Raw genomic sequence first — 27,094 nt, 5'->3', positions numbered from 1 at the left:
TGATACAATAATTACTTTTAACCATAAAACGTGTATCCGACAGAAGTGCAACTCACTACTCAGACCTCAGTATCTGTTTCGAGATACCAAATGTAAACACAGGCCATTTACCTTTGAGAAATAACATAGGGAATAATAACTAGTTTTACTCCTCCCTTTTAATGAGAAAGGGTTTTCAACCTTTAACAGCTCCCTGCCCTCTTCTTCTGCCCCAGACCTCTGATGCTACCTTCTCCTGGCATATTTCCTCTGGAGCTCAGAAAGTCTGTGAAAGACAGACGAGGACCGAAATGTATCCGGGACTGAGAGAGGTAATAGAGAAGCAATCAGGATGGGGTTTAGGTGACTGGAAGGAAGCTCAATTCTGTGAGTGCTGTAATAACACCAGAGAGAAGGATCTGGCTTTTGCCACTGAGATGTCCATGCATGTTATTCTTCCTCTTTTATGCTTTTCTGTCTCCTGCCTGTTTTGACTGTAATCTTTTGACTTAGACAGCACATAGCCCCATGGGAGTCCACTGTCAGTTAGTACTGTGCTTACAGCCAGAGGTCTCAACTTAAATACATCTAATACATGAAACAGGTTGCTAAAGACTGGACAATGGTGTAAGAAAATAATTTATTAATAATAGTATGAATGCAATATATATCTTTTGCAATGTAGCTTGTGTGTCTGTGAAGAACATGGTATGAGATAGGCAATGGCTAGAGAGATTTTTGATTTTGAATGTTTTTCCTGTTTGTTAGATAACAAAAAGTTCAAATGACTTTGCATTTGTCTTGGTTGAATTTCATAAGGTTCCTGTCAGCCCATTCCTCTAGGTATCTCTGAAAGGCAGCCTTGCCCTCAAGTGCATCAAGTTTGGCGTCATCCACACACCCGATGATGTGAAACATCTCCTTTATTATCTTAGTAATTCACATCTTAATCAATACAAGGTCATTGGCTATGTATCACTATTTTATCTCAATCTGAACAAGATTAAAAATATGTATGTTTATTATATCTTCTAACCTTTTGCTCTTGGAAAGGCCTAATTGATCTGTCTGGCCTCTGATAATTTTTGATCCATTATCTTCTGCTTACCCAACATAAAGCTAAATTAAACTAATCTCAACTAAGCTCTGCTTACAGGTTATTCACATAGGCAGAACTACTTTTACACTTGATGGCATACCACATCATTACTGGAGAAGGCATGCCATAACAAATGAGGTCCCAATGTGGCAGGCCTACGTTCTGAGTCATTATGTACAAGACTGTCCCACATTTTTAGAGGCAAGTGAGTGAAAAGATACAAAATCCAAAGATATTAACATGTCCTGTAACTGGAAAGAACGTTACAAAAGAAAGATGAAGCTACAATTTCACAGGTAAATCAGTATCTTCCCATAGTTTTCCATTCATGTTGTACTGCATTTAACTAGGTTGTTATTTATAGACAGCTTAACTATCAACTGTAATTACTATCCCAAACAGAATATCAGCAACTTATAATTAGGCCATGGAATTGCAGTGCTGCAACTCTTACCTTTTCTCTTATATACAGACATGAAACACAAAAGCAGCAAATAAATTGCAAGGCCATTGACACCCGAACTATGCATTTACACTGTATCTAGCAAAGCATTCAGTGAAACTATGTTAAAAGTAAATTGTGATAAAGACTTTAAAAAGTTCTCCAAAAGAAAAAAGAATCAGAAGGCAAATCAACAACAGTTAAAAAAATACAATGCCCTGCCCATAAATTTAACTTTTAAGAGCACAAATGGTCTATTTGCTAATTCACACAGATAACTGAAACATCCAAAACCATGACAAAAGCAATGCTTTTTTTCCTGTAACATCATTCCCTTTTGCAAAACACTGTCAGTAAGCAGGAATGCCCCATGAAGAAAGCTGGTTAAAAGGAGCATTCTAACTACCTATTTGGAGGCACAGATTGAGCAATAATCAAATGGTCTTCTGGATTAGTGGGTGGGTATACAATGTATGCCACAACACTTCTGTTTTCAAGCATGCAGATGGATTACTGAGCTGTATAGCAAGCAATAGCAAAAGGACAGAATTAACAATCAGAATAAGGAAGTAAATGCCAGCAGCAGCATTAATCTAGGTGAACATTCATTTCATATTTTTTATTGTAGCAAGAATTCCAATAGTTCATTGTAATTTATAGCTATGCTATTTTTTGCTCTCTGAGCAGACTTTTTTCAAAGCCTATACTTTGTGCATGATTTGAAACAACAAGATTTCCAGGAACATTACTTGTTTACTTGCTGAAATACAGTAAATCCTGATTTCTGTAATTATGACATTTCTCCTTCTCTAATACTTATGTTTCCATGAATGAGATTCACCAGTATTAAATTCTTAAGACTAATTCTCTAGTCAAGAGTAATAAAGAGCTCTCCTCATATAATCGATATTTGCTTCTTCTATTCTCCAACACACCTGAGTTTTCTGATTACATGTCACCGTCAATTTTGCCAAGCATCTAAGTATAGTCAAAGCCCTGCTACCTTTTAGCTCTGTAAGAATATTTCTAAATTTCTTTCTCCTTAGTACTATCATTTTATGATAGTATGAGAAGGAACAGAGAAACTGCATGAACTATTTGTCATTTTCCTATTCTGTCTGACATGCCACACTATTTTGTATGCATCTTAAAATCTAATCTATAATAGGGGATGACATTTGGAGCAAAAGCAGGTGTATACTTCGAAGGTGTATGACACTCTTCTGCTCTATACCGAGTCTTGACTGAATCTTTCCCCCCTGTCTATTATGGGAGAGATTTATTTCGCAAGCCCCTATCTCCAAATTAGGTACATGTTTATGAGACAAAATGTAGATCCACTGATTATTCTATCCAGCCATTAATTCCTTACTTAGCAATAGTATCAACAATCACATGGAATAAGAAGTAATCCTGTATTTACCCACAGCACTATTTTGAGGTATCTTTTCCAGCTCTATTACTCTTGTATAAAATAAAGCCCTAAAATGGTTCATAATTTGAAGTACGTTATAGTCTGTGCTTATAGGCATAATAAGGAAAGAAATAACACCTTAAAAAGCACAAACAGATGTCCACATATTGTATAACTGTAAGTTTAACAGTTTTCCTGAGATCTACATGACATAAATTCCTTTTCTTTTACTTAGGCAAAGTACTATTAACCTGACGTGTAAGTTAAAGCGATCACTGGAAACTACACAAAACCAGAGAGACTGGATAGCCATTTTAAGATCTCAAATGACAATAGACTGGAAAGTACATGTAACTTATCTAATTGCATAATATTCTTACCTATTTTTTTCTTCTGGAGAGGACAGTTCATTTCATCCTGAAAATTACCAGTTTAAGCCATTTTCTACCATATTTGGGAAAAGCAGTAAAGACTCTTTCTATGTAAAAGTTTCATTATAACATAAATAAACTTTTGGTTAAAGAGATTAGACATACTGCGCAAACAGAGCAGACTTCTTGAACAGAGAAGGTTATTTGAACAATTCTCTGCATTGGACACATCTGCATTGGGCATGAAGCATGTGGTGGGTACCATATATGCCCAGAACATCCAGTGAATACGGAATTGCTGCATGGGGAAAGGTTTATGGAGACAAGCCCTGACATGAATAGCTCAATTCTTATCACTCTGAACCTTTTTGTTATCTAGCTGAACAGAGCCTCAGGCAAACTCTGTTTTCCCTGATGGATTGATTACCACTGAGCTTGTCCATCTTGACATTCCACATGTCCCCAGTATGCGGACATGCTAGAAAAAATGGCTTTCTAGCCATAGGAATAAATCAGCCCTTCATTTGCCTCTGTACAGAACAGTTGACACGCAGCTTGACATTTCAGTGACATGACTGTTATGCAGTGCTGAATGGCAACAAAAATCTATAAAAATGCTCAAAATTCTACTGTATCCATGCTCCTTATTCTACTTTTCTTTCTACAATGTATTTCTTGTGTAGACTGTCAGCTTAAAAGACCTTCCTACTCTGGCATATGGATCAGAAAGATCACTGCTGAATGTGGGTTACAGCAAGCTCCAATACAGGTACCCTGCACTCTAGTTTATCATCAATCTTTTTTAACAAATGCTGCACTTAAAGGCTTTGAACAACTAGAAAATAAGTTAAGAAATTAAATAACCTAACTAAAGTACATCCTTCTACCATCCTCATAAAACTGAGACATCTAATAAGGGTAGTTACATAACTGTTGTTGTCCAGACACAAGTATGCCTTCCATGCTTACCTGTTATAACAGTTCTGCAGGATTGGGCCTTTTTGGCATAAAAGCTTGGTCTTTAGGGAGATATGATGGGATTCATCTCACAACTTTAGATGCCTGAAATACGAATGTCTATAGTTAAGCTATGCGACTTAGGTTTCTTTCCTCATAGCCAGCAGAGAGAAACAGGCATCTCCAGGGGCAATTACTCTTTCCTATCGTAATGTGGGCATCCAAAACAGGTCAAATTGAGCCGCTCCCAAGAAATACCTATTTCCCTTCCTTGGCTAGAGAAACTAAAGCAAGCAAATTAAATGGAAACATTATAAAAATCTGAAGTTAGTGAGACAAATAGCATCATATATCTCTCTAACTCTCTAAAGACCTCTACTGGCTGATGTGATTCAAAGCTATTCTGTCAGAATAAGCCTAATTCTTGAGAATTTATGTAACGTTCAACAATGCTTTGAACAATTACCTATCTTAATTTTAAGAAGTTTCTTAGCTAACCATATTATTGGCTCGGTTGACTTCTATGAGAATGACAGCAGTCTCCACTACACACATCTAAAATAAATATGATGAATCCCACTCCAAGACCTGTGTCAGTGTCTAATCACTCCATTAATTTCAGGAGAAAAGTTAATGTCCAAATGCCTTTGAGGATCTGGACTTACTGCTTACATATAATGTTAAGAAAAACATATACCTTTGTGTTTCATATTTAAAAACCATATTCAGGGTACAGTTTTTGTGATAGAAATATTTTTAGGATTTGAGAATGGAAAAATACTGTCCAGAATGTAGTGCAATGTAGGAATGTAATGCTAGACAAGCTATATATCAGCAACTTTTGAAAAACAAGGCTTTCCAAAAACTCACTGTATGCCTTCCTTCTATTTTCAAACCTATTTTCTGGCTTCATCACAAATAGGATTAACCATAAATTAATTTCCATTTTCAGAGTTCTTGAAATTATCACCTAGAAGGTCAGAAACAGCCAGGGAACCGGTAGGTGCTTTTCGTTTCTGGTCCTCTGTCTTTGAAACAGTTATCATAAAGGAAGATTCGCTATCACAGTGAGAAGCTCAACATTTGAAAAACAATCCACCTTCCACAGAATCATTCTGAAACCTTAGTATCTTAAAATTGTATCTACTCGGCAAAAGGAATCCTCTTGGGTATCAAGAGATTTCTATTCCAGAGGAAGATAGGGTTTGGTTATTGTATTTTTATATATCACATTTATGCAGCATGAAAGGCTTTTATTACAGATAAAAATGAAAAGTACATCTGCTACATCAATAAAAATTAAAGGATACAACTGAGTTTATATTAATATTCTATTGCCTAGAAGTTAATGTCCTGGAGTCAGCAAGGTGCTGAAGTATGAGCTGTACTTTCAGCACACGATGAAGTACTTTAAGAAACTTAACTGAAATTCCTAACTAGTTTGAGGGTTTACTACCATAAAAGTGAGCTTAACAGGGAGAAAAATCAGGAAAATTATACTGTTTTACATGAACCTTAGCTCCTTCTATTTACTATATTGACATGTGAGAATATTGGTTAAAAGTATTAAACAAAACTTTGTGTTGGTCTGTCATATTCTAAGATCAACTGATTTAACCAGTTAGGGAACAAGATGAAAATATGAACAGTAATTTCTGTACTTTTCTGGTTTAGTTCATCACAGACATTCTCCTACAGTGAACTTGTACTTTAATTTTTAAGACCAGGGCCACACATAACATTTTAAAGTTGTGGACAATAGACAGTTAAGATTGTTCCAAGGGGACACAGATACACTCCTATTAAAATAATTCAGAATTTTAAACCCAGCTGTGTTCAATGTCTATGAAAGTACATATCCGCAAACATACATAACCTGAGCTAAGCACACTTCTTATTGAAGAAATGATTAAACAGAAAGCTATACATTCTGGGATGCAAACATCTTATATAATAATTGTGGCTCTGCTCAACTCTTAGTGAGGAAACTTTAAAAAAATCCTGAAGTATCTAGAAAATTAATACAGAAAAGTCAAAAGGATTTTTTTTCAATCCAAATCAATGTTAGAAAACATCTTCAACTTAAAAAACTACATAACTGTTCAAAAAAAAATTGCTGGGATCAAAAACTATTTTTTCAATTTCTGTGGTTCACTAAATGTTCAAAAACTAAGTGCAGGCTAATCTGAATACATTCCCCTCCTGACTTCTTAATTTGTTTTATCTGCCAAGAAAGACGAAAAAAAAAGAAGACAGAAACAAAAGAAAACCGAAAACAAAACAAAAAAAGAAAGCGGATATTTGCATACCTCTAGTCATAACTAAGATTCAAAGTCCATAATTTAATTGCCTCAGAGGGTAGCAATTAACAGCAGTTTTGCTTAAGTAACAGGACAGGATTAGGATACTTGCCAACTAACGAAATTTGACTGTATAAAGTATTATCCTTTGGCAAACTGTAATTTAAATATTTATGAGTAATTTTTTCTAAAGCTGTCATTTTGTATATTTCAAACTGATACTGTATTGTTACTTTAGATTATAAAATAAGAAAAAAAATGTTAATCCTTTTCAGAATCATGCCACTCAAAGGTAATGTTTCACAAAGTTAGAAACATTTGAAAGCAAGCCCATAAACTAGGCTGCCAGAAATACTAGAGTTTAGTGACCTATTTTTATAAGTAAAAAGAGCTGTTCTTTAAGTCCTATTTCCAAAAATAATTGTAACATACAGAAAATATAAGTGTTTGTAAATGAGCATAAACCATCTAGTGGAACTATGCCAATTGTGCACATCTAAAGCTACTGTGGGGATTAACTTGCAGTTTGAAAAACAACACAAAAAGATGTATGCAAGAATGCATAAACTTTAAGAACATTAACTTCTCAGCAAGCTAAGCAAACTAGAACTTCATTTATCTGCCCAATATATGAACTGCAGCATTTCAAGATCTTACAGTCCTCTGATGTGTGCACCTACAGACACATGTACACAGTACTGGAAAGTTTTGAACAAGGGCAGCTGCAAATTCAGCCACCCTGTGCCTCCCACTGCTCACAGGAAAAGGTTGAAAAAAAGCACTGGAAAAATGAGGCCTTCAACTCCACTAGCTCGAAGCCTATTTCACCAAGCACAATGAACAGCAAGGACAGAGATGGTGATGGAGCATGACCTCAATGATCAAAGCTTCTTGAAGCATCTCGTTCCACAGGTCATATAACTTTAATTTTTTCTAGTATATTTCCTTGTGGATTAAAGCAACAAATCACAGCATCTCTTGAAGATGGCAAGTATATGCAGTATCAAAAGCATATGTAGTATCCACTAGATCTGTGACACAAAAATATCATTCCCATCAGCTGAGCATCAGTTCTAGCAGCCAGATCCAGTCAGCAGTATTTTATTTGATTGAAGATGGTTAGCATATGGCACACTTTGAAGAAAGGAAAAGACATCAGTGGTCAAGCAGGCCTCAGGAGGCAGAAGGGCAGATATTTCAGCCAACCAGTAGTGCAGTGGGATGCGTTATCCATTTAGTCTTTGAGATGAAGGGGCTTCATATTTAGAGTAGCCGGCTCTTGAATGAACAGATATATAAAAAAAAAACATGTGACCTGCATTGTTTTTTCCATAGACACTATATGTATGTTTAGAAGAACATGGCTAAAACTCTGTGCTTAAGAGAAACTGACATCACGTTGGGGCTGAACATTTCATAACGTACAAGACACTCTGTCACTGTAAAAATAGCCATCGGAGAGTCTACCTAGATGCCTGAAGCTTGCTTATTCTTCTAATGGTCACTTTAATGCAAAAAAGTGGTTAAAAGATCATATCACAAGTGACTCAGAAGGAAGCTCCATAAGCTTTGGTAAGATTATACGGAAGTCCTATTTCAGATAAGGTTTTTGGTTGATCGATCAAGGTGCATTCCTCTTCTAAGAAACACTGGTAATACTGCGTGAGGAAAATATAAATACATTACTGTATCAGAGGGCAATATGCCTTCATTAGCACCAGATGACCTTGTTTAAAAAGAAAGAATGAACGTGTTTCAGTAGCAGAAGATAGACCGAACACTTACGGAGAGGAAACAGAAGCAGAACAGGAATCTCTCCTAGTGTAAACGTGACTCTAAGAATTCTCGAGTCTGAGAGAACTAAGCTATTTCCCCAGGTGAACAAAAAGTTGTGCTGCTGAAAAAACAGGGAAAGGGAACCTCATAAAGTGTCTTCCTATGTTTCTCTCTGCACAACAGTAAACATAAACACATCCTCACTTGTAAAGGTGGGACACATTTTGTGGAGGATTTTGATGGCAGAAAATCTGAAAATTGTTACAGCATATTAGTAACAGCTAAGATTTGCAGCAAGCACAAATATTAGGTAATTGAAATGAGACAGATTGAGGCCTATGGGGAGCAAAGCCTTAAAGCTGAAAAAGAGTTAGTCCTGAAGATCAAGTGACGGATACATTTTACTGTCCTGAATTTCACTTCACATATATTAAGTATGAAGAAACAGAATGAATGTATAAGATCAAAAACATATTTATTTTTCCTTTTGAATAAAGGAGTACAAACCCCTGCCAACTCAGAAATTCTTTTGAGCTCTTAAATTGGGTCAGCTCTCAACATGAAGAATTATTACTTGAAGACTCTCCTGAAGAAGGAGGAGGATGATGGTAAGAAGGTAGACCAATGGATTTATAGAGGGGAAAAATAACTGATTAGGGAGGAAGGAAAAATACCATAGCATCTTTTGAAATAGTTTTCTCCTATACTCTTCTTATAGAAGCAGCTCAATTCTGGGCACAGACTTTTTGGCATCCACAAAGGACTATGCAAGACTTCTTTGCCATTAGCTTAGTACCAACAATACCTCATCAAAATCTTCAGTGCTTAGGGAATGGTAAACAAGGCTCCCCAAAACAATGGCTGGGCTTTACTTCTGTGTTCTCCAAAATGAAATCTGGATATCTGGTCACCTTCCAAGACAAAGTTGCCTCTTTCTCACTCAGTGGGCACCTTCACTTCAGTGCTGGATACAACTTTCTTCAGATGTTTCAGGAAGGAGGCCTCTATTTTTGACACTGAAAATTTGGGAAGAGCCCAAAGCCTTCCCAGAGGTAAAAGAGGAAAGCTGCTGTACATGTCAACTAAGGGCATCAAGCCATTCTAGTGATACAGGGATTTAAACAATTTATCGTATCAGCTGTTGTATAAGAATTGTTTAAGGAATAAATAACCAACTTCTCTACATTTATATATGAATCAACCTTTCACTGTTTTCCCATAAATTTACAAATTACAGTGCCAGTAATAAAAACATTTGCCATTAGAAAGAGCCAAGCCTCTTTCATGGAATTAAAGAGAATCTTTGATGGTTAAAATCACAGAATACTAATTTACTTCCATTTTCTCAACTGCAAGTTATGCAGTTTTGTAATCTCTCCTATTATAATCTTAAAATAAAATATATGATTCTTCCCAACATAAAGCAAAGCCAAAGAGGAACTAAACCTGACAAATTTTTGGAAATAAAATTTATGTACCAAACAGGAAAGTAATACATAAAAATAATTTCAGCATGGTAAGAGTAATATACAGTAACTAACTCAGCAAAGGGTCTACAATCCAGTGCAAGCCTTCTGTCAGTGTGGAGCACAGCAGAAATGGATTGAAACAACTTTATTTGGTGAGTTCTGTGTCGCCACTGGCAAAAACTGTGCACTGAAAGGAGGGATGAATAATTCTGTTAAACAGGTGAGATTTAATTATATTAAAAATGTTTATCTTCTTTGAATTAAAAAAGAAAAACATTTTTAATTATGTATTTCCCTATTCTTATATTTGTTTAAAGTTTGTTTGCTTTTGGTTGCTACCAATAACTCTGATATGCTACTAGTGACTTAAAATAAGACACATTGTTGAACTCTTTCAAAAACAGTCTTTCTGAAGCCTTTTCAGAATATAATTCAATCATACTATAAATGCAGGTTTGAAATTACACATTCCCTTATGAGCAGTCAGAACATATTCTCATATCATATCCTAGAGAAAACAAAGTTAATGCTGTTTGAGCAAGACCTAGAACAGTTGTCAAACTGAACCAGAGTATTTGCTGATACATTTATGATGAGTATTCTCTACACGTCAATAGCTTTCTTTTCCATCAAATATGCTGCTGGTGTTGTGTGCTTTGTTTTCATTGACTCTTCCAGAGTGTTATACAATTAAGTCATAATCTCAAGTGAGACTGTACCGTTTGCATTAAATATATGCCCACACACAGAGGCACACAAAAAATCCAGGAATACCCAACCGATTTCATACATCTGTTCTACAGATGTTAAAGGGACATCTATTTCCTCTATTTTGTTTTTAAATCAATAGTTTACCAGGGAAGTTATGCTTGTTCCATGTATTGCATAGTTTCAAAATGCAAATTTAACATAAAAAGTCAATTCTGCCAGAAAATACAATCTCTATTTCATTCTGCTCTTAAAATGTAATTAGGTTATTTTAATGCATGAGAGATGAAGAGCAGATAGTCAGGGATAACTTTTATAGCATACAAATTAGCATTATAATGTGAAATATGAAATATAATTCCTAAAGACAATAATGCAAGCTTATATCCAAGTCTACATGAGATAGAGAAAGCCATAATGTTTTGTGCGTCCAACTGGATGCCTAAACTGTAGGCCTTCATTACCCACGTTATAGGTGGCAATAATTATTTTAAATATCTGCTTCAAATACTTTCAAAGTTTCATAGCCTGATCTCAAAACCTATATACACTATTTATTATACAGTGAGATAAATTTATTTTTGTCCATAAGGATTTTTTCTTTTACTTTATATCTCTTTTTTGAATCAGCTGGTAAAGTTAGGGGCTAACGTTCATTGGGCTCTTAAACCTACATATTCTATAGAATGATCCACTTACTACATTTTATGAGACAAACAGTTGTAGATAAAATACTCCCCAATATTATTGTTTGGTCTTTCTCCAAAAGAAAAGAAAACAGTACCTGGTGAGCTTGCCACAGCTGCTCAGCAAACTGATGTACTTCTGATAGTAGGAGAGAGATTAAAGAATTTCTTAGTACGTTGTTCCTTCCTAGCGAAAGAAGCATGTGGGATACAGCATGCAGTGCCTGAAACTAAACAGTAAATAAGTAACAGTAAACTTCATCTTTCAAAGTTTGCCTCAGTCTTTTTACCCCAAAGGATCTGCTTAAATAGAACCAGGACTTACAAATTAAAATTTTAAAGGAAAAAAGTCAACAAATTCAAAATTTTATACAGCTTAAACCTAAATTAAATATTTAAATATAATATAAATATAGTATTTATTTGTATAGGTACACAGATATATATATATACGCATATACATCTCTGTGTGTGTGTGCACGTGCATACCTATATGTAAATAGGTATATGAAGTTCACATCCATTAATTAGAAACTTTACTTTTTCAAAGGTTAGCACTACAAGAAACTGTCATATGAACAAATTCCTCCAAGAAAGTGAATTCCTCAGGAGACATCTTTTCAGCATTAGCTGTCATCAAGCCCATTCTGCTGTCAGAAAAAGTGGGTGACTACTCTGCATATAGAGTAACTCTGTGTCTCAGGCAGACAAATGAACAACCAAATTCTTTGAAATTCAAACACATAAGCTAACCAAGAGCTAAACTGGAGTTTACAGTCAATGGTGTTAACAGGAATAAACTTGATTAAATGTTAACTAACAGGAGATGCACTGAATTTTCAGATTCAAACACACCACTTTCATATTGTCATTTAATAAGCTGCAAACAAGGCATTTCCCTCAAATCATAGGAGTGATCTGAATATACATGAGAATTATATTTGTAATTTTTTGCCATACAATCTTTCCTATTAAAAAGATAAAAACTATTTTCTTACTACCCAGAAATAGAAATGTATAGTCATTATGTCATGAAACATACTGCTCTACAAAGTAAACAAGTCATTATTTCTTAAAACACTACCAGAAGAAATTCTCCTTTCTATATATAAATGTATCAGAGTTCCTTCAAAGGAAAAAAGTGTACCTTAAAGATAATGACTATAAAACTTTTATACCCCTACAGCATTAATATTCAGTATCTCTTGCACAGTATCTGTTCAAGCAGATAAAACGCTATAGCTGAATATTTTTGATTGACAGAAGGATACTCTGTCCCCCATTCCTGTGTCTAAGTACAACTAAAAAACCTGAACCACTCAAAAGCAGACCATCCCATCATTATTCATCTAGCTGTACACGATTATTCATCATGTATGGCTGCAATTAAACCACCTATTGCTCCCTGCCTACATTGTCTGGCTAAAAGGTGTATACTTGCATTCTAAACTTACCTACCATTTAGCAAGTTTGTATGGGACAAATCCTCCTGGAGGCCATTTTCAAACATATGAAGGACAAAAGAGGTGACTGGGAGTAGTCAGCATGGATTTACAAAGAGGAAATCATACTCAACCAACCTGATAGCCTTCTGCGATGAGATGAATGTAGCCCGGTGGATGAGGGGAGAGCAGTGGATGCTGATTATCTTGACTTTAGTAAGACTTTCAACACTGTCCCCGTAACATCCTCAGTGACAAACTGATGAAGTACAGGGCTAGATAAGTAGACGATGACGTGGACTAAAAACTGGCTGAACTGCTGGACTGAAAGCATTGTGATAAGCAACACGAAATCCAGCTGGAGGACAGTTGGATGTGTACCCCAGGGGTCAATCCCCAGGGCCAGTATGTTTAATATCTTCGTTAATGACCTAGATGATGGGACAGAGTGCACCCTCAGCAATTTTGCAGATGATACAAAACTGGGAGGAATGGTTGAAATAACAGATGGGTGTGCTGACACTCATAGGGGCCTTGAGAAGCTAGAGAAATGGGCAAACAGGAATCTTGTGAAGTTCAGCAAAGGGAAGAACCAAGTCCTGCCCCCAGGAGGAATAACTCCATACACTAGCACATGCTGGGGGCCAACTGGCTGGAAAGCAGTTTGGCAGAAAAGGACCTGGGTGTCCTGGTAGACAACAAGTTGAGGCATGAAGGCATGAATGTGCTCTCAGAGCAAAGGCAGCCAACAGCATCTTGGGCTGCATGAGGCAGTGAGTTGATAGCAGGCCAAGGGAGGTGATCCTTCCTCTCTACTCAGCCCTGGTGAGACCCCTCTGGAGTGCCGGGTCCAGTTCTGGGCTCCTCAGTACACGACAGACAGGGACATACTGGAGAAAGACCAGCAAAGGGACAAGATGATGATGAAGGGATCACAGCATCTCTCATACAAGGAGAGGCTGAGAGAGCTGGAAATGTTCAGCCTGGAGAAGAGAAGGATCAGGAGGCATCTTATCGATGTTTATAAATACCTCCTGAGAGGGTGTAAAGCAGATAGAGCCAGACTATTCCCAGTGGTGCCCAGTGAAAGGAGAAGAGGAAAAGGGCACAAACTGAATTACAGGAAATTCTGTTTAAACGCAAGAAAAAACTGCTTTACTATAAGGGTGACTGAGCACTAAAACAGGTTGCCCAGAAAGGTTGTGAAGTCTCCATCCTTGGAGATATTCAAAACCAACTGGACACAGCCCTGAGCGACCTGCTCTAACTGACCCTGCTTTGAGGAAGGGTGGTTGGACTAGACAGTGTCCAGAGGTCCTTTCCAACCTCAGCCATTCTGATTCCATGTTTATATTTTCGTCATTTTTCAAGATATTACATGCAAGTCAACTGGTACTAGCTTGCATTAAACCACTGCTACAACCAAAGATCAAAAACAGAACAAGCAGACTTCACATATCAAAATACAAATATACCTATATACCAGAAAATACTAGTCCAAGGTTCATGAGTACCAAAACATAGTTAATGATATCTTCACTTTTACTTAAAAAACAATGCTTGCACAGGCATGAAATCAATTTTCAAAGCGATGAAATGACATATAGGATACATTAAAGTGTTCCGTTATTTACTTTCTAAGGGTTTCCACCTGTCATAAAGAATATATACTTTTTATTGATTTTTAGGTCATAAAAGGATTAAGGATTAACTGTCATTTAACAGCTAAGTCTTCCAGAAGTTGTCATACTTCTAATAACACTCGCTTTGCTGGACACTTATCAGGCTATTGTGCTCGAGTCCTAAACAATGTATCTGATTTCTTTAAGCTTATGGAATCAGAGAAACATCCACAACACTGGTTTTGTATCTCCAGGCATACTCACACATACTCACATACTCAAAATCTTTTGCCTGCACCCCAGCAGCTCAGGGAGTTGAGACTATATTCCACCATGTAACTTGTACTGGTTTCCCTCAATTCTCCAGTTGCTCAAGTCCCTTTTTTCCACAGGGCAACATCACCTTGGAATTTGTAATTTTCTTTGTAATTGTTCCTTTTCCACCTTGTAATTTACATTTCTGCTATTTGAATGCACATGCTATTTGAACATATAAAGATTTTAGAAATATATTCTGAAAGTTATTTACTTTTCAATTCAAACAGAACAAAAGTATACATATCCAAGGAAAATGATAATAAAAGTCTCTCGAATTTAGTTCTTCCATGACTAAGGAGCATGTGGTCACAGCCTGTTAAAGCAATGCACGATCTTCCTCCTCTCATCTGTCTCTCGCTTTTGCTGTAAAAACAGCTCATAAAATAGCTTCTGGGTTACTGCTTATCTGCCTGATCAGATGATCAAACTGCCTCTGTCAGTTGACACGATGCCTATTTACCAGCCTGTCACAGCAGATGAGTTTGATCACCTCAGCTTTCCTGTGCCCAATATGAGACAATCTCCTATTCCCAGTCATAACAAACAAATTTTAACAAATCCTTCCTGTTAATGACCTCACCTTAGCATGTAATCCCAAAACAAACATAAAAAGAAAACTATAGATAAGTCTTATGCTCAGCACCAAATCTGTAGCCTGACAGAGACACAGCGGACTCCCAATATTAAAGAGAATTCATAAATTGTACACATACAGTTTTGAAAACCTGTTAGATTAAAATCCTCCATAAACATATTCATCAAAGATTGTATAAAGATTAAATGTGAATGAAGGTAAGACAAAAATAGGTTTCTGAACAATTAAAGTGGTAAGAAAGGATAACATAACGAATGCATCTATATGTCTTTTAAGGATATGTAACTTAAAAATCAGACAACAATATACTGGAAGTATACACACTCTCATAAAAAAGCAATGGCTCCTCTTCATAATCTAAACATTTAAGATCTCCATAGTATCTACTAAAGCCCTATGCAGAAACAATGTTTACAACACCTACATAGTTCTGCCTTCTTGACAGCTTGCATATTCCATAAGACTGCTCTGAATCATTACTGAGATGTTTAATGAATGCTAAAAAAAAAAAAAATAGCATATTTCCTATTCTAATCCACAACTCATCGTTACCTTAGTACTTTTTTAAATTAAGAATGGATACATATTTTACAGATCTACGTTTTCAGACATAACATTTAGTATATCTGCTAATTTGCCTTTAGCAACAAGAGAACTAGACAAAATCCAGGGGAGTGTTACTTTTGAAAATCTGAGAGAACAAGAGACCCTTGAATTCCTGTTTGCTGAATTACAGCACTCGCTGTGAGATGTGAGAGATGCCTGTTCAAATGTATGCTCTCTGAAGTCAGAACAGTGAACTCTGCTTAGTGTGAATACTTGAACCTAGGTGAATCAATACTCACCCAAATGCCTACTGGCTATTCCAGGGTTATGACCCCTTTTTCCTCCCCCTTCAAATCACACTTTTCTTCTGCTCCAAAGAACATATTTACAAAGTTTCAGTTTCACTTCAGTATGAAAATATATATATATAAAATCTTCCGTGTGTTTCACATAGCAGAGAGCCTATTTCCTTTACTAGTTACTCCTGTACCATCGCTCTTCCAGTCTTTTGTACAGACCTCACGACTGAGTATAAGAAAATTGGTTTGGATGTCCCTGGGATCCACTACACTGTGCACCTTGCACAATACAAGACAGCCTACCAATCGTAATCCTTTCTGTCTAGCAGTTACAATAAAAATGGCTCGAGTACGGAATGGTAAATTATTTTTCCTAAATAATATATGACATTCTTAATCTAATCGTAAATAAAGTAGGCATTAGTAATAACTCAAATTTAAATGTATATAGTCAGGTAGTTTGCCTATGGAAATGGACTTTGATGTATTTAAATACATGATTTCCTGATTTTCCTGTTTAGTGTAAGTTACCTATGACATTCTGCAAGTCTCAACTGTTCTATAAACAATACCTGCAGCTATCACTAGTACAAAAAAAAAAAAAAAAAAGACAAATAACTGAAGGAATGAAACATGCTCTGAAGACACTTAGCTCTACCCTTTGTAGCTTGTCTGCTTCTCCATTCACGAGTCATCTCTTTTAGCCAGCAAGATCACCATCAACTCCTTTTTTTTCCGGTAGCACAACAGTGGAAAATAGCATATAATGATTTTGCAGAAGCTATTTGAACTGATTACATTAAATAAGCTCAAAGTAGAGTAAATTTAGCTTTATTTTAAATGTCTGCACATTTAAAAGTTTCTCTGTGCAGAATGAAGAAGTTTTGCCTACATCTTATCATGGATAGTTCCACTCTACACTGAGCTCTACTACATGAGAAGTGTGCACAAATCTTACATTAGTAAGAAGTACAAAAGAAAAGAGTTGTACAAAACATGCTTAACGTCTTTAAAAAACAATGAAATTTCATTAGACATTAGTCAATATTCCCTAATTTCCACACAGGCAAAAGTCATAATTCAGCAACAATTCAAATGCAGAAATTAAATATGAATTCAGTCTGCATTAGGAGCGACAAAGTCATTTTTAATGCTACCTTTCCCAAAAGAACACACAGATACACTAAAAAACATATGTTATATATATACATGTATACATATATATAAAATTATGATTTTTTAAGCTCTCTTACTTCTATCTGATTACAGGAATTTTAGGCAGGTAGAGAGACAAATATAAATTTTTACTTTCTATAATTATTAGTGTTGGCAATCAAGAGTTACCTAAAAGAGCTGGGTTTTTGGGGTTTTTTTTGTTTTTGTTTTACAAAATTCCCGCATTTTTCCTTCTTTTACAAGAGTCATCTTTTTCTAGCAAGAACTTTGTAGGACTAGAAAAAGAAGGGACCCTTCAAATTTAAAGTCTGTGGCTCTATAACTGAAGTAAATAGGTATTTTGTAATAAGGGTAGTTATGGTACTTGAAATAAGGGTACTGATAACTCTGAAAAACCCACCTTCTAACTGATTTATTAAAAAGTATAGATTTTGCATTTTGGTAGTTCTAATGTATTTTTTAAAAATATGGATGCAACAAAGTAAGGATTAAGGACAGAAATAACCCTCACTAACTATCATTAAATTCATACACAAATAATTAATCTCTGGAAACAATGGCAAACATTTAAATTGATAATACTTCAAATAGTATGCAGTTTCATTAAAAATAAAGAATATCATCAACTCTCAAATCTATCAAACAAAAGTTTAAAAAGGAACCTTTTAATCCCTTGAGCTTGCTTAATGGCATAGATGAGGTAAAATCTATGCTATTCAGAGATTCTCAGTTAAAAACAGTCACAAAATTAAATTTTGAAGTCATACTGATTGTCAGAAACAAGAAAATAATGGAACCTGGTACACTGTTCTGGAGCTGTATCATTTGCCCCTAACCCTCCTCCTATTCCCCAGCTTCCTCTCTTTTCCCACTTTTCTTGGGCAAGAAACAGCAATGCTGCGGCCAGTGGCTGACAAAGATGTGTGAACTAATTGTCTATCTGGCCACTGCAAAAATGAATGTATATCAGTGTTCTGCTTCCTCAAACATACTACTTTGGTCTCTCCCCCACTCAGACACCAATTTTAAAGCAGCCTTCTGGATCATGTATCTTTGAGATCTTCACTTCTCTTTCCAAGTAATTTCAAACAGGCTAACAGTTTCAAAAGTTACTAGGAGGAGAACAAAAGACTGAGCAGCAAGACAGATACTATAATCCTATGCGCCTTATTTCCCCAGGAAAAAAGGATAAAAATCTTTAGATTTGAATTATTTCTTTAGAATTTATTTATCATAGTGTGTTAGATTTTTCTTTAACAACAGGTACCTGGAACTCAAGTTTTAAAATTATTATCAATTCTTACATAAGCAAAATAATTCCTGCATGAGTTGCATGATTCACTGCATGATTCACTGCACCCTGCAACTATAAAAACTGGACCTTAATTTCTGTTTGATGAGTCTACAACTTTCATGCCAATTAACAGCTCTTCCTCTCTTCCCCAAGGGACTGGCATATTTGGCAATGCAGAACTAAGGCCAGTAATTAAACAAGTATCCTCAAATTGTAGGGGAAGCAGGCAGGTGTTAAAAACAAGCAAAACAACAATTTTACCCTTATATTCACATCACTCCTACACTTTGCCCATTTAAACCATCATAACTTCCACTCCTAATTCATCGATGCCAATTAAAATTTTTCATTTTTATACAGAGAGCATTAGTATTCCTTATCTTACTGTCATGTTGCTTCCTTTGCTAATTTCATGGTTTCATTTATTTCTTCTCATTGCTTATGCTACTATTTCTATTTTCAAGTGTTGGTAATTTGCTACATATTATTCCAATTCTTTGTTTTGCAAGCTTCATCTCAAAGCCTTGTGCTCCGTTTACCCCTTCATAATCTTCTTTGTGCTTCTTTCCATTCCTCCAAACCTTGTGTTCCCTGCTAGGACCATCACCTAGCTTCACTGCTGCAAGCTGCTTTTTATATTAAAGCCTTTCTGTACTGTCTTGCAGAGTTTTGGCTGAAACCTATTCTAACAGACAGCATAACACAATAGAGCCAAGACTATTTGCAACACGTTCCACTTCATGCATCACAAATGTTTACAAAAATCAAACTAAAATGCAAAAGGCATGCATGACTTTTCTAACAAAAAAAAAGGTGGTGATGGGGAAATCAGTGAAAGCAAAAATAAGCTATTTCAGTTTCTGGGAAGGAATGAGTGTAATACCATGACTACATGCAGTGCAGGGTGTGGGGATGGGGAAACAAATAGGCTGCAGTCAGCCCGTTAAATTTCTGAATTTATTTCTGAAATCATTTATGAAGTCTTGTTCTGAAAACTAGAATGCTTTGGTGAATGATGCTGAAAAACATGATTCTGGTACTCTGGTACTCACTGAAACGAATGCACAATTTACTAGCTTAAGCGCAGTTTTGATGGATCTGTGGAGTGAAAGATCTCCAAGAAGGAATACTTCATGAACGGCTGCTTCCTGTTTCCTTTGCTGTCCATGAAGCTTGTGTGTGGGAGTAGAAGTGTGAGGGTGGACTTTTTTCACTCACGGACTGAAAATATCTTTCTTAGATTTCTCTCTCCACGGCTGCCTAAAAGACACCCTCTGATTCTATGAACAGCAGGATCCTGCTGGCTCCCAACATGCTTTTATCCGACCCAGTACCAGTTTCCTAAGTAAACACACAATAACTAATGCATCTGCTAGCTCCTGTCTGCAGGCTAGCACAATCAACCATGCTGCTGCTGTCACAACAGGAAGGAGTGAAAGAGTTGAGGGACCGCATGTATCACTGTAAACATTTCACTACACACACTTGCAGCCATCTTCCTATCTTCTCCCCTTACTCCTTATTCACACCACCCAGCTCTCTGGCAGTCGCAGACTTCCAAGACTATTTCCTACGTGTTTCTCCTCCCCTTCCTTGCACAGGGGATAGCTGTAGCTGCTGAAGTGAGGGTAGACTCAGACCAGCCCTGGCAGCTGCAGAGACTGGACTGTGCTTGAGTCAATCAAAGTCAGTCAAAGTCCCCTTTGATTGACTGACATATACAAACATTTCTCCTCTTCCTGTCACAGATAAGCAGCCAGCACATAGCACAAATTGCTGTTACTTCTTCAGCCACCTCCTTGTCCAATTCCAAAAGATTACTGCACTAAAGAACATCTTTTTCAGTTTCACTAACATTTTCTAGTGTGAGTACCATAGCAAATGCTTTACTGAATGCCAGATAGATAAGAGCTACCAAATCTCTCATCTATAAACACAGTCTATTTTACAAAGAATGCCATTAGATTGTTCTGCCACAACTTACCTCTGGTAAACTCATGTTGCATTTTGTATCATTTACCTCTGAATCTTTAACTATTTTTTCTTTCTTTCAACTTTGTTCTAAAGCTTTGTATGCTATTGAGACAAACCACTATCCAAATAACTTCCTCTTAACTTTCACTCTCCAATAGAGAGCATGCTGTATTAGAAATTTTACAGTCACAGTAACACCACTTTCAAGCTGGTATGTGCATTTGCCTTTGATTCTAAACTTTTAATTTCACAGGGGTTTTTTTATTCAGTTTTATGGGATAAAGATTTATCTTGTCTTTCCTAATTTGAGCACACTACATTCTTCTGCGCTGGATAATACACATAAAACAAATACATAAAGTTTGTTGAATAAAACAGGTAAAACAGACCCTGTTGTGTGTAGGTTCAGGGGCCTGGGGTTGTTGTGGTTGTTGTTGTTTTAACTTAAAAGTGAACTTGACATTCTGAAAGGAATTCAGAGCTGTAAATCACAGTCTCATTTAATTTAGCTTCTACCTCAACATGGTAATTTCCATTTCCATACACCAAAAGCAAGAATTTTGCTTATATCACCTCACATCAATGTCCAACTTTACAGAAAACACATTTCCACTTAGCCCACATAGACAAGTCATCAATTCATTTAAAGACTAAGTACAAGTAACTGATCTATAAAGAACTCCAGCTAACTACTTAAGACACTTGAGATGCTGCAGGCATTAGTTTTCACCAATACATTTACTTCAAACAATGCTATCTTGGCAGAGTTCAGTATTTGAACCTAAGTCTTGGGATTCACAAAGTAGGTATCTCTTTATCTAAATGACCCAAGAGGCCAGATCCAGTAAACATTCTAAACAGTAAGAAGGTATTAGCCAAAAACTCCAATTTGGAGAATGTTTGCTGATGTTGCTTTTGCCCATTTTTTTAATAAATAGAGTAAATATTGTACTGGTTAGGGAGAAGGAGTTCTAGATGCATCATCTTCTGCCCAAAAGATTCAAATTAATGTTCCTCTTGATTCCCGCTTCTTAACTAGTCCTGGTCAGAAGCCTACAAGGTGGAGGAACTGCCTATTTCTCCTGTTGCTGTTGAATCATTATGCCTACTAATGGATCCAGAAGTCAGTAAGCAACAACTGTGAGTGTAGCCCAGCACTGGAAAATGTATCGATTCAAGCTTTAACCTGAGAAGTGCTTAGAAACAGTCACTGGCTAAAATACATAAAACAGATACTTTTTATTTTTAAGCTTTTTCCCTAAAGAATGAACTGGTCATCTATAAAGAAATTTAGGGCTGTAAATCAAAGCCTCATTTAAGTGTTTAAGAGCTACAGACAGCACCTGGAAAAGAATATCTATTTCAGATGTTTGCTACCTAACCCTACACCTTCCTCCCTTCTGCTCACAATGTGTAGGCTATTTTGAATACCACTCTTAGGTGCCAAGAATGTGGCACATATTACATAAAGAGAATAGAGGTACCTTCTTTAGGGCTGTGGATTTCACTGTAGCAGCTGAGCACCGAAAAGTTAGGCAAAGAAAAACCCAACTCTCTGTGGAACTGACTGTAAATAACAGTCTCTATCTAGCTTACTTTAATTTCTATCCTATCTTCGTAAGAACACAAGAAACATTATTTGATCACACAAAAATATTTCTTAATATTGTAGCTGGATGGATAAACTCCAGCTACAAGAAAAGGTTCATTAGTCGCAGGCAAAAGAATAAACAGAGCACCCCTAAGATTCTCTTCATTAAAGAATGCACACACATTTAAGCAATGGTTGAGGACTCTTATCATAACCCCAAAACAAATTTTGCACTTGGGACATACGGCCATCCTCAAATACCACAGGGTACAACAGGTAATTTTCTCCTGAGACAAAAAAGCACTGTATCAGTTAAAAAAACAAACTGTGAACTTCTCCTTGCCTTACACAAGAACAGCCCTAGATCTCCATCAGGAAGCAACCAACACGGAACCAAACAGCTGGGGTTAGTAATATGCTGGGGCTAAAGCAGTTAAATCAATTCTTTGAATAGCTACCTAACATAGTACACCCGAAGACCAAAAGGAGAGAACAATTCTATGCCCTTTTGTTTAATTATATGGCTAGAATGATAGAAAACAAGGCCTAGGTGGAACACAAATGCTTTTACACAGGCATGATAAGTGAAAGACAGAGGGTTTGATGCAACTGTTCCACATGGTCTCAGCTGCAAACATCACAAAGACATGCCAAAGACAGTAACACTGGTAATGTGATGCTACAGAAAGACAAGAAAGCTTTTACAGAAAGCATTCATTGGAGATAGACTCAGGGCAGAGGAAATACAAAAAAAGCTCTTGATACATAAACACTACCATATTCAACACCACCTAAACTTCCTGTATTCTTGCATTAAGGGCTCCCATATATTTAATTTGTAAATCAACAGAATGGTAAAAGCATGCCCCATTCCATCACTGTTTTTCTCCACCTAGCAGAAATAGCCAGTAACACCTTGAATTTTAGTTAATTACTTGGATAAAAAGAGACACCGACAGTATTTTTTATTAGGCAGAAAGCTCAGTCCTGACAATACAGCATTACAGGCAGGTTAGAAACCATCAATGAAACTTCTTTGCCCCATGGTAGGAAAAATCCAGCAAACTTAGTCCTGTAATTCTTCAACAATTGTAGCTTTAGTGCATGATGTGTACTGACTGAGGAAGGACGAGGAGGGAAGGGGGACAAAAGTCCCAGAGGCAGACAAAATTTTCTTCATTCATTCCTCTGTTTGGTTATTCTTATGATCCACTTTACTGAAGTAAATAAGAGTCAATTTGGTGACTGCTTTAGACTTCTGTGCTTTAAAAGACAATGGATTTTGATTATAATTTGACTTAAATAGCTCTCTACATAGGACAACAGATTGCTAAGAAAACTTAATTCAACGATCAAGAGATTCAAACATTGACTCTTTTACTAGACCATAAAATCCTGGTATGACATTTTAATATTCATACAAATGAAGTGCTGTTCCACTATATAAGCAAAGTTCTTCAGCCGATCAAAATGCACTGTGTCTCAAGAGCCATGATATTCCCCTTGAGATTCAATTAATTCAGGAAAACTGAAGCCCACTAATTTCATAGTTGGAAGGCATTGGAAACATGAGTAAATCTATTTTTAAATATTATTTGTCCCTGAGCAGGCAAAACTGATGAGTCAAGTACTCTCTTGGCAGTTGCTGACAAAATATATTGCAAACTATACATGTCTAGGGGAATTTATTGTCACCAACAGTTAGTTTGAGCACTGCTGCATGTAATAAAGCCATCGGAATAAGTTATGGTTACTCTGTTCTAGGCAATTTCAGTCATTAATGAATCATATAATTGTATCCCAGATTAAAAAGTTGAAAACCCTGGTTCTGATTAATTTTTATTTTTTAACATGCGCAAACATGCTTCCACACATTTCATAATTACCAATGAGAATCAAACACTGCTCACTATCTGCTTTTCACTGTGCTGCATTTCAATGTGATATTTTCATGACTACCTTCTCAGAAAAAATTCCTGAAAAGGCATTAAGGTACTATTAGAATTCTCACATTTGCTTTTCTACTAAATACATCATCAGTAACATCTAAGCCTTTGTAAAATTTTACATAAAGACTTTAGATTGAATAGAAAAGAGAAAAAAGAAGAGGCAATGAAGGTCCAAACAGGATGGAGAGAGAAGCCCCTGGGCGCTAAGTTCGTGTCCTGGTATCCTTTCAGATATTCCAATACAAATCATTTTAGGTAGGATAGCTAATTTTCAAAGGGGCAAGGGAAAACAGGAACAGAAATAGCACAGAACTTCTAAGTGGAGTTGGCAATTCATGATTCTTGACAGCATCTTCCGAGGGCAGTTATGATGCATTAAACTTAGCACCAGAAGCAGCAAACAACCATAATTTACTGAAATGCAGGGGGGGTTTTCTTTCTGGGTCCTCTTTGAAAGATTATGATAGTGTGACAATGAAGATGGATGAGGTATTTGTTGAAGAGGAATACCAGAAAGTTGTCTCTTCTGAGAGCCCTAAGCAGCTTAACTTTACTCTAGAATCATGAAAACAATGCATCATCTCTTCCATCTCAGTGTTTTGATTAACTCCATAAAAAAAGAGGTCCAAAACATGGACACAGATCTCCATACAGCCCCCAGTGTGAAGGCCTTTCCCGAGTTACAGTATCTGCTGCACCTAAAAGAAGTACAACCAGTGAACTGAAAGTATGCCAGCAATGCTGAGGAAATGCAACTAGTGTGGCACCACTAAGGATCAAACGCTTGGGATTACGTAAATACTACATAATTCAGCACCCTGTGACTGTATTTGGCCATTACAGCTTAGTAAACAGCCTAACTTCACTGAAGGAAGCTATATGAGAAAGTATTTTTCTTCTCTCTCCAAAGTAGAGAGTGAGATTGTAAACTCCTTGACAAGAATTGTTTTATACTTGTGTTGAACAGCTGTACATACAAGGGATACCATTAACATGTATAGAGTTACTGAATTTCTATTGCAGGGACTTGACTTCTAAAGCTGATTCCACATGCTATGAAACTGGAAAGCTGAGGCTCACCACAGTAGATGCACAAGATCCAGAATGCTGCCCATGAAAAAAGAATTTTCTGTCCTCTCAAGTGACTTACTGCAATGAACTGTGCAAAATCCTCAACAAAAGCATGCAACATATATGCTATTCTGAACAGCACAGGGGGTTAGAAATCCCTCAGTGCCTCTGACTTGAATATTCTGAAATAGGAGAAAGCATTCCTGGTTCCAAGTCATTCTGAACAACAGAGATGCACCTCAACAGAACAGGCCCACCTCAAGTGACACATCATGGAGATCTTCATAGGCGAACAAACAGGATAGATGCCCATTCCCTATGTCCCTGTAGAGGTGGAGGGAGGCAGCCGTTGTCACTTCCCAAATGGACAGATTAAGCAAAACAAACATTCCTACGCCTCCTCTCTGAAAAAGGAGAGACAAAGTTCCTACTCTACTGGAGCTGTGATTATATACTGCAGCTTCTATGGAAGTTTTGTGTGGGAGAAATAATGCCTGTTTTGTCAGGTGCCAGAAAAAAGTTCCTTTAAAAAGCAGAGCTGGTGGCTCCAGGAACTGAATCCAGTCTTGCACAGCTCTCCGTATGTGATAGAATCTCTCCTCTTGCTTTAAAGCAGGACTAGCAAAGAATCTGCATAAACAGGGCAGTGGTTTTGTTGACACTGGAGTGACTCTTAACATGAATGATCCACACACTGAAAGGTAAGGCACCAACAGCAATATATCCATGTGGACCTCTAGGACTCTCATTGTTGAACAGTCAAGAACCGGTGACAAACGAAGTACTTGATCCCTAGATCAGCAGTGACTGTCACAGACTTTGCAACACAAAAGCAACAGCTCATCTGTACCAGAAGTAAACACTGGATGAAGCTGCAGATCCTCACAAGCCTTTCTGTGGTAGCTATAAAGGACTGCAAGATCATGCCAGTCTAAGGCTGGAGAGGCAGGCCTTCCAGCAGAAGATTTAGCCTTGTAGCACCCAGGCTCCGTTTAGCAGCTGCGATTTAAGACTCCTTCTAGAAGGCTTCTTCCAAAACGTCAGGTGTGCTTAACAGCTGTATACAGACTTCTGAGCTGCCTCCCCAAAGATGGGGGAAAGGAGGAAAAGTAAGGGAAATTAAGGGGACTACTTTTATTTGTAGTTCTTTGATTTAAATGGTTTTATATTTTAAGTATACTTCATTTTACTCTACCTCTCATGACTTTTTTTCCTTTTAATATTTGTATCAATTTGGAGTTTCAGGTCAAAAACTTGTTGCCAAAATACACAGCTTTAGGCAACTGAATCTACACAGAGAAGCTTTGAGTAAATGCCTTTGCACGTTCCTACAGTACTTCTACTGCTTTGTAAATAGAAACATCTCAAACACTCGGACTCAAGAGTTATAGCTAGTCCCTCTGCTACTGTTTTTTCCTCTTTACATCTAATGTAGAGATAATTATCTCTTCTCCAATTCTCAGAGGTCTTTTAAGTTATTTAATCTGCTCTGCAAAATCCTCGGACTGCTTTTGGAGATGACGTGTTAAAAGTAATCCACAGTCATTTCGCCTTTTTTTCACTTTCTGGAGGTGTTTCTCATAGCCCTTTGTCCTCCCTGGCAGCTCCTGACAGTTTTATAGGCAGGATTGACAAAGGGAGAGTTGAGTCAAGTACTGCATGTGCATTAATGGCGGCCTGTACAAGTGCTTTTCAACAGTCAGTAGGGTTAGAGACAACAAAGTTTCTAATGTTTTTATACTGCAGTCATTTAAGCACCCTCCTGAAATCAAAATTCATGCAGTTTACCACTCTTTCCAGATGACAGCATGTAATTAATGGCAATTTTATTTTAAACCTATTATCTTGATATTTCAATCACCACTTGAATAAACAGTGATGATTAAAGCATAAAGTGTCCCTGTGAGATATCTGGTACATGTCACATGAAGAATTAGTTGCGTAATTTTCACTACTAATTCTAAATTCTACCCATTTATTTTCATTTGTGACTCAATTTTAAAAAAATCCAGAAAA

The 27,094-nt window shown here is 36.8% G+C and overlaps 1 protein-coding gene across 4 annotated transcripts in view; it reads right to left on the bottom strand.

Annotated features, from left to right (window-relative positions):
* The window catches only part of MEI4 (meiotic double-stranded break formation protein 4), a 128,565-nt gene that overhangs the window by 77,913 nt on the left and 23,558 nt on the right, over positions 1–27,094 (bottom strand). For 3 of the 4 annotated variants that reach the window (XM_064508693.1, XM_064508694.1, XM_026121124.2), the window contains exon 4: positions 11,300–11,431. The exons of the other annotated variant lie outside the window; for it this stretch is intronic. In XM_064508693.1, coding sequence (XP_064364763.1) covers positions 11,300–11,431 — 132 coding nt within the window. The remainder of the gene's footprint in view (positions 1–11,299; positions 11,432–27,094) is intronic. 4 annotated transcript variants of the gene reach the window in all.

The sequence above is a fragment of the Dromaius novaehollandiae genome, chromosome 3, assembly GCF_036370855.1.
Source record: "Dromaius novaehollandiae isolate bDroNov1 chromosome 3, bDroNov1.hap1, whole genome shotgun sequence".
Taxonomy (NCBI): Eukaryota; Metazoa; Chordata; class Aves; order Casuariiformes; family Dromaiidae; genus Dromaius; species Dromaius novaehollandiae.
This window is presented reverse-complemented; position numbering and strand designations above follow the sequence as displayed.